The sequence below is a fragment of the Chrysemys picta genome, chromosome 2 (genome assembly GCF_011386835.1).
Source record: "Chrysemys picta bellii isolate R12L10 chromosome 2, ASM1138683v2, whole genome shotgun sequence".
In the NCBI taxonomy this organism is placed as follows: Eukaryota; Metazoa; Chordata; order Testudines; family Emydidae; genus Chrysemys; species Chrysemys picta.
This window is the reverse complement of record NC_088792.1, coordinates 6,401,627-6,410,396: the sequence shown is the minus strand read 5'-3', so window position 1 is coordinate 6,410,396 and position 8,770 is coordinate 6,401,627. Positions and strand designations below refer to the sequence as shown.

Below are 8,770 nucleotides of genomic sequence, written 5' to 3'. Positions count from 1 at the left end.
GACACAGTACTCCAGTTGAGGCCTAACCAGCGCAGAGTAGAGTGGAAGAATGACTTCTCGTGTCTTGCTCACAACACACCTGTTAATACCAGGGCCGGCTCCAGGCACCAGCTTCTCAAGCAGGTGCTTGGGGCGGCCGCTCCGGAGAGGGGCGGCACGTCCAGATATTCGGCAGCAATTCGGCGGACGGTCCCTCACTCCGCCTGGCATCTCTGTCATTTCCAAGTTTCCTGTTACTGTTTCTCCCTCTTCACTGAGCAGTGGGGCTACCCTCTCTTTGGTCTTCCTCTTGCTTCTAGTGTATTGATAAAAAGTCGTCTTGTTTCCCTTTATTCCCGTAGCTAGTTTGAGCTCATTTTGTGCCTTTGCCTTTCTAATCTTGCCCCTGCATTCCTGTGTTGTTTGCCTATATTCATCCTTTGTAATCTGTCCTAGTTTCCATTTTTTATATGACTCCTTTTTATTTTTTAGATCATGCAAGATCTCGTGGTTAAGCCAAGGTGGTCTTTTGCCACATTTTCTATCTTTCCTAACCAGCGGAATAGCTTGCTTTTGGACCCTTAATAGTGTCCCTTTGAAAAACTGCCAACTCTCCTCAGTTGTTTTCCCCCTCAGTCTTGATTCCCATGGGACCTTACCTATCAGCTCTCAGAGCTTACCAAAATCCACCTTCCTGAAATCCATTGTCTCTATTTTGCTGTACTCCCTTCGACCCTTCCTTAGAATTGCAAACTCTATGATTTCATGATCACTTTCACCCAAGCTGCCTTCTACTTTCAAATTGTCAACGAGTTCCTCCCTATTTGTTAAAATCAAGTCTAGAACAGCTTCCCCCCTAGTAGCGTTTTCAACCTTCTGAAATAAAAAGTTGTCTGCAATGCAGTCCAAGAATTTGTTGGATAGTCTGTGCCCCGCTGTGTTATTTTCCCAACATACATCCGGATAGTTGAAGTCCCCCATCACCACCAAATCTTGGGCTTTGGATGATTTTGTTAGTTGTTGGGAAAAAAGCCTCATCCACCTCTTCCACCTGGTTAGGTGGCCTGTAGTAGACTCCTAGCATGACATCACCCTTGTTTTTTACCCCTTTTAGCCTAACCCAGACTCTCAACACTTCCATCTCCTATGTCCATCTCCACCTCAGTCCAAGTGTGAACATTTTTAACATATAAGGCAACACCTCCTCCCTTTTCCCCCGTCTATCCTTCCTGAGCAAGCTGTACCCATCCACACCAACATTCCAATCATGTGTATTATCCCACCAAGTTTCAGTGATGCCAACAATGTCATAGTTGTATTTATTTATTAGCACTTCCAGTTCTTCCTGCTTATTCCCCATACTTCTCGCATTTGTATATAGGCATCTAAGATACTGGTTTGATCTTGCCTCCCAGTTTTGCCCTGACCCTCCTTTCTGAGGGGGCAGTGTATGGGCTTTGGATTCTACGTTTGTATCCAGCCTCTCCCCTTCCCCTGGTGTGTGAGGACAGATGTGCGGCATTCCACACTCGCTAGATTGCAGCAGTCCTCCCCCCCGCCCCCCCAGTCAGTGGGAAATCTAGAATATGAAAACAAGGCTACTTGGCTCAATGCTGCAGTCTGCAAGGCCCACGACTCCACTCCAAGGCAATGAAGAGGTGGCTGTCTAAGGACTACAAGATCAGGAGAGGTGGTGTGATCGGAGGGAGAGAGCACTGGCCAGGATGTCAGGAGGCCAGAGTTCTATTTCCTGGTTCTGCCACCAAGTCACCATGAGACTGTGGAAAGTCAGTTACTCTGTGCCTCAGTTTCCCCACGCGCAAAACAGACGATGAGCCCCTGCTTCCTTGTAAATACTCTGGGATCCTTGGACGAGAAGCGCTAAGTGTTATGAATTGGTATGAAATCTATATCCTCTTTCATCCTTACTTACGGGGAAGCAAGTTGGCTCTCGGGAGTTTTCCACACTGCCACTGAACTATGCTGGCTGAGAACGCGTACGGCCATTTCAGTGCAATTGTTGCCGGCCATTTAAAAGCCACGGGTCCCAGTCCTGCGAGGATTCCTGCACTGGCAGATACCTGTGCCATCGGAGAAATCCTTTTGTAGTCAATGGGAAGTGTGAAGCTCTTTGCCACACAGTAGTCATGAAAAAAAGACTATTCCAAGCACAAAATCCACTCTCCTTCGCCATGATGATCATGAAAAAACTTCCCCTCTTCTTCCAACCCTGCTGCTGGGACAGTGTGGTCTAGTGAGTAAGGCACCCGAATAGGAATCAGGAGAGCTGGGTTCTGTTCCTGGCTCTGCATTGACCAGCCGCAAGGCACAGCAGTGCCCTGTGCCCCTCCCATTCTGTATGTCTGTTTCCATTGTAAGCTCTTTGGGGCAGGGACGACCTGTCACTATACAGAGCCTAGCACAGTGGGGCCGGGATCTCCGTTGGGAGCGTTCCACAGTAATCATTTTGTCCCCTCTTGGACATGGAGGATGACACCAGTTACCGAGAGAAGCTGAAGTCCCCATAGCTGTCTCTGAACCCACTTGTCTGCTTTCAGGTCACACCGCTGCCTAGTTACGTTCAGAAGGACAGAGAGCTTTTGCCATTCCCCTTGCTTGGCTCACAAGCGACTTGCAGGCCAAGGACATTCATTCATTTCATTTCATTTTATTTTTTTAAATTTTTTTTACATAAAAAGTTCAGTAAAAATTGGATAAAGTAAAATGATTTAAGCAGTAAAATCAATCTTATCAACATAGCACGAGGCCTGCCAGAAACCCAGAGGCTGCCTGTTCCTGAATATTTACATGATAACAGATTAACCTTGCAGGAGAACAAAAAAACAAAAACAAAACTATCCTTACAAAGTGTTCCCGTGATATCAGCACGTGTCGGGCTAAAAGCAAAAAAAAAATTATCAATATATTCACATATACGTTAAAATATAATACAGATCTCGGGGACACAAGATGTGCGCATGGGTCAGTGCGCCAAACAGCACCGCCAGATTTGAGACCCGGGTTTGCCTGCAAAGAGGAAGAGGATGGAAGGAGCTGTCTCCGCTCTGCGTCGCCCTCCTCACTCCCAAACAGTGGGCAACTGCTTCATTTCATACAGAAACAGTGACATTTCTGTCCAAGAATAGGCAAGGTCGGGTCAGAACTGAGAGTCCCGTCCACGCCAACAGCCTCCGAGATTAGCGGGCAGGATTCCTTCTCGTCAGGTCCAAAGAGGATGGATCGCTCCTTCCAAAGGTTAGAGGTGGTTATTCTAAGTCCGTGTCCTCTTTGGGCTTGTAAACCGCCCCAAACTTCTGCATGTATTTCTTAATGTACTCCTTAGTTTTGTGCTTCACATTCTCGTTGCACTCCAGATCCTCCGGGTTCTTGCAGTATTTCAGCTCCTTGTTCATCACACCATGAGTCAGCTGGAAAGGAAGCAAGAAATGCAAAGGTTATTGATTGATCCAGGAAACTGGAAGGCACCTGGAAGGATTTCATACGTGTGGGGACGGCTGAAATGGAAAGGGGGACTTTCCGACAGGTGGGAACAGGGATTTTTGGACACGCTATTTGGATATCTAATAGGGTAATGGATTGAGCTGGCACTCCAGAAATAGTGCTCCGATCTACCCTCTCTCATCATAAAAGAACAAGGGAAAATCCAGTGAAACTGAAAGGCTGCAAAAGTTTAAGCTAGAAAGAAATCCTCTCTTACACAATGAATAATTCACCCGTGGAACTCATTGCCACTAGATATAATGAATCCAATAGCATCATGGGATTCCAAAAGGATTATATATGGATATGGGTAGGGAGAACATCTGCAATTACATTAGACAGAACAAAAGCCCCTCTCTGCCCCAGAGCCAACTGAGCCACTGAGGGGAGTGAGGAAGAAACTTCCCCTACTGGAAAGTTGTCCGACAATTGACCAAAACAGCGTTTTCTCCTTCCTCAAGCAGCTGGCCCTGCTGGCCACTGTCAGGATCGCAGACTAGATGTGCCACAGTTCCACTCCTATCTTCAGGTGTGGTATGCTGCCCACAGTGCAGCACGGTCCTTTGGCAACACAGAAAGTGACTGAAGGGAAGTGCCCCGAGCATCCCATGTTTGCTTGTGTCATGCCTGTGGACTGGGTGCAGGTGTGGGTGAAACTAGGAATTTGTGATCCAGCCCCCTAGGAGCAGAGAAGGCCCAGAGGGTGCAGGGAGGTTAAGCCCCAAGGGTTGTTTGAAAACCACATCCATCTCCTCTGCATTAGCGCCCCCAAAACATGAGGAGCCTTCCACGCACAGCACCAGGAACTATAGCTTCTTTGGGGTTTCTGAGTGGAAAACCATCCCTGTTTGTTTTAACCCCCGCGGGCACAGATGCTGTAATAAAGCCAGGGTACCTTGCGTGCTAAGTGTTTGAAGTCTTCGGTTGTGGTTATCCTTCCTACTTTGCAGTCAGGTTTGCGGTAGGGGTTCAGGCACTGCACGATGAACTGAGACATCTGGAGATGGGAAGGAGACACACTAGTACATAGGAGCGCTGCATGCCATTGCTGATTAGCTACTGACAGTTCTGTGCCCAGGAACATTTGCCAGCAGGGGTAAAACCCATCCCTCCAAACCTCCTCCCACACGACATTTGTGCTTTCACAATAGTGAATTTAAAGGCAACTGTCAATAGAGCTGCAAGCTAGTGTTAAAGTTAAAGCTTCTTGGCGGAGTCTAAGGGACAGATCCCACCTCCCACTCACACCAGCAGTGACTAAGAAAAGACCAAGTTTCATGTTGTAGATTAGTGGCAGTTGCCATCTTTGGCTGACAGACTGGGTGGATTGACCGGGGACCTTCACAGCTAAAAGCCTATCGCTCAAGGTAAATAGCTACGGCTCTGTAACAACTCTCATCCTCTGCATATGGGCACAGAGGGGGACCTAACACACACCCACACCAGTGGGTTACATACTCTCTTGCTGAGTAATTGTTATATGATTTCCATAGGGCCACCTATATTTTCTTCTTATAGCTATTCCTCTCTCAACACACATGTCCCATGCACTACAAGCACACACAAAAGTCTAGCTAAATCAGTGAGCTAGCTTTTGAAAAGTAACCAACTCATTTTATTACACAGAAAAACAAAAATGGTGGGAGAAATGTAACCATGGACCCAATCCTGAACTCCTTCCCCAGGCAAAGCTCCCTTTACTGCCGTAAGAGTTCAGGCTGAATAAGGTGGTCAGGATGGGCCCTCTGTATGTGACCTGCAAGGTTATGAGTATCTACAGTCCCGAAGACTTTACATCCCACCTGTCCTGCAGGATGGGAACTGGGTTTTTCCTTTAATACGGTAACTCAGGGCTATTGACAGGTATTCAGCCTGCAGACAGGAGAGTCTCATCCGATCATGCCACAGTCACTTCCAGAGTGAGGCCTACCTTACCATACTGTATGGGAAACGGCTCCTCTGTTCTTGCTCAGCTGCAGCGAGTCCATCTCATGAGACTCCCCTTCCCACAGCTCTGAGCCACCTTTATGCCCTAAGAACAACCCTAAGCAGGGTGTGTTCTACTGTCCTGGGTCCTTCCCTGAAGGATGAATTCCACTGAGTTGCTATAAAGCGACTCTCCCTTCCAGAGAGAAACATGGCGGTGAAATCCTATCCCATTTAAGTCATTGTGAGCTTTGTCACTGACTTCAGTGGGGCCAGCGTTTCCCTCAGGGGATTCTTAAGGCTCCAAGACTCCACGTATAGTAGCTGGTCTAAGGGATTATTGAATTACGAGCCCAGGTAAAGACTCAGGGCTGGTCCACACTAACCCCCCAGTTTGAACCAAGATACGCAACTTCAGCTATGTGAATAATATAGTTGAAGTCCAAGTATCTTAGTTCAAACTACAAGGTACTTACCGTGGGTCCACACGCGGCAGGCAGGCTCCCCCGTTGACTCCGCGTACTCCTCTCGCGGAGCAGGAGTACCGGTGTCGACGGCGAGCACTTCCGGGATCGATTTATCGCGTCTAGATAAGACGCGATAAATCGATCCCAGAAGATCGATTGCTTACCGCCAAACCCGGAGGTAAGTATAGACGTACCCTCAGACTCGGCTCTTCCGCAAAGGACAGGACATTCTGCTGCCCTCCAGCCCCCAGCTCTAGAAAGCCCATCTGAAAACCCTTACCTCTTTCCTGAACACTTCTTTGCTCTTCTTAGCCAGCTCACTCGAAGTGTCGGCTTCTGCTGTTTTGGGTTTTTTGGAAGACTGTGGGGGAGAAAAGTCGAACTGTCACTTTCTGATTTATAAACACAAAATACAAACCAAACCAAGATGGTCCCACACTGCTGCAACACGAGAGACATTTCCCCATTCCCACCGCTGACATTACAAGAATGTGGGGCTGGCCCAGCAGCCTCCCTTCCAAATAATTTTGAAGAGTAAGAATTCCGAGGACAAGGGAGGGTCATCATGTACCGGAGATGTCACTCAACATTCCTGGAGCACACGACTGGGCCCAAATGTCTTTTGTGAGGTAGAAGCCTGCTCTGTATCTGTATTAAGACTCCTGGTGCTCATCTGCAAGGCCTTGTATCAGCCTGCACCTCAGCTCTCCTTGCATTCTACCCTAAGCCCTGGCCACTCCTCTTAGAGGGTTTGTCTACACAGGGAAATTGACTGGCCCAGCTACGGCACATGATTTACTCCAGTATGGCTATGCTGGTCTAAGTCTGCTACGTAGACAAGCCCTCAGGCTTTTCTCTTCCACCCACTTGCAATTCACTCCCGATAAACATCCTACTACTCTTCTCCAGACATCTCAAGACTCACTGCTGCTGGCTCACTTTCCATCGCTATTCTCGGCTCCGGAACTAGTTGTTCTCTCCCTCGTGCCTGACCACACTGAAAACAAGAAATCACAAAATCGTAATAAAATGGATGATCTCTGCAAATAGCTCATTTCCTCCTACCCATTTATTTCCCCTCCTCCAGGTCCTGTTCTTATGTGCTCGAACTCAGCATACGAGCTTCCTCAGGCCAGGAAACTGATCTTCTCTTTTCTCTAGGGTGCTATAGAAATAATTGGAGTACTTGTGGCACCTTAGAGACTAACAAATTTATTAGAGCATAAGCTTTCGTGGACTACAGCCCACTTCTTCGGATGCCCACTTCTTCGGATGCATCCGAAGAAGTGGGCTGTAGTCCACGAAAGCTTATGCTCTAATAAATTTGTTAGTCTCTAAGGTGCCACAAGTACTCCTGTTCTTTTTGCGGATACAGACTAACACGGCTGCTACTCTGAAAATAGAAATAATTACCATCCAAAAGCGAAGAGAACATTAAGGTTGCAGAGTCAAGCACTTGAAAGTCTGTAAAGGGCAGAATTAAGGAAAAGATTGTACACGATCATGTAATCAAAGATGGTACCATAACGTATATGCACAAGGGGACTGACTCAACATGGCACAGACCACCTTCATCTGGCCCCCTTGCGTGTATACATTATGGTACGGTCTGATTACATGATCACATACTATTTTTTCCTTAATTCTGGCATTTCCTAATTCGCGAGGGCTTGACTTTGCAACTTCAGTGTTTTTAAACAATCTTGTAACTTCCTAATTAAAAACCAAAATTGCTTCCCCTCCCCCCAGTTTATCGCGTGGAACCATATTGACCCCCCAACTCGAGTCACCAGCAAGGTTCAGACCGTTAGATCCGCAGCATACTCTTTTACCATTTGAGCGAACAGAGTAACTGGTAGCAGTAGAAGGTGGTTAACTTCTATGTGGGTCAGGCAGGGGGATGAGAGACACTTTGCCAGTCAGTTTCACAGCCATTTATCTCTCACCCCCATAGGTCCTCTGCCTCTGCTCCTATTCCAACCCGTTCTCCTCACTCTCTGGCTTCTGCAACCCGCTGCTTCTATTCTCCCTCTGCCCCCCTCGGCATTTGAGTCAGGATGTTTCCTCCTCCTCTTTCATGCTGCCTGAGCGCCAGCAGCAGGAGCACAGGCACGCTGCTTTCCGTTCTGGTGCCCAGTGCCACAGCAGCAGAGCAAGTCCTGCAGGCCTGGACTAGAGCATGCTCAGTTGCTCTGTGGTGAGGGCAGACGCTGCGTTTCGTTGAGCATGCTCAGTGCAGACACCACGAACTGCCAAACTGAAATCTCTGCAGAGCACATGAAAACCAAGATTTTTCCAGAGGCTCATAACTTCAGAGGCCAAATTTGCTCTTCTTTGTTTTCCCTCTCGAGCGAACAATATCTTCTTGAGGCATGGGCAGCACCAGCAGAGACTAAATGTCTTTGGCCGCCTGGAAGGCCTCAAGTGCCGGGGACCTGTACTACTGCCCGGGGTGGCAGACTGGTCCCGGAGGGTGCTTGATAGTCTAAACAATGATGTTGGCGCCTGGCTGAGCTCCAGAGATGACAAGCTGCCCCGTGCAGGTCTTTGCTCTTCTCCGGGCTTCCCTTTCCCTTAAAGGACATCGGGGAGCACTGTCTGCTTCTTAGCAGGCCCTGGGGATGGAGATCGGTGCTGGGCAGACGTCGGTGCCGATGGTGCACTTCGCACGGATGCTGGTGCTTGGCACCGAGACCGAATGGGCTGGCTTCATGAGGAACACTCTTAACCTTATGTCCCGCTCCTTCTTGGTTTGCGGCTTGAAGCTTTTACAGATGCGACACTTGTCGCAGACGTGGGTTTCCCCCAGACACTTTAAGCAACTCTGGTGGGGATTGCTGCTGGGCATAGGTTTCTTGCAGCGCTCACAATGTATGAAGCCCAGGGACCCAGGCTTG

General features: G+C 48.3%; 1 protein-coding gene across 10 annotated transcripts in view; it reads right to left on the bottom strand.

The window, feature by feature from the left end:
- Window positions 1-2,631: 2,631 nt before the first annotated feature.
- The window catches only part of SETD2 (SET domain containing 2, histone lysine methyltransferase), a 143,915-nt gene continuing 137,776 nt past the window's right edge, over window positions 2,632-8,770 (bottom strand). For 7 of the 10 annotated variants that reach the window (XR_010598164.1, XR_010598166.1, XR_010598165.1 and 4 more), the window contains 3 exons: window positions 6,154-6,234; window positions 4,376-4,477; window positions 2,632-3,407 (listed from right to left, as the gene is read on the bottom strand). Coding sequence is in view for 6 of the 10 variants with exons in the window: in XM_065582564.1 (XP_065438636.1) it covers window positions 3,246-3,407; window positions 4,376-4,477; window positions 6,154-6,234 (345 nt within the window). In the remaining 4 variants the exon portion in view is untranslated. Of the gene's footprint in view, window positions 3,408-4,375; window positions 4,478-6,153; window positions 6,235-6,798; window positions 6,871-8,770 lie in introns of all 10 variants that reach the window. The other 3 variants (XM_065582561.1, XM_065582563.1, XM_065582562.1) reach the window with 1 other exon arrangement.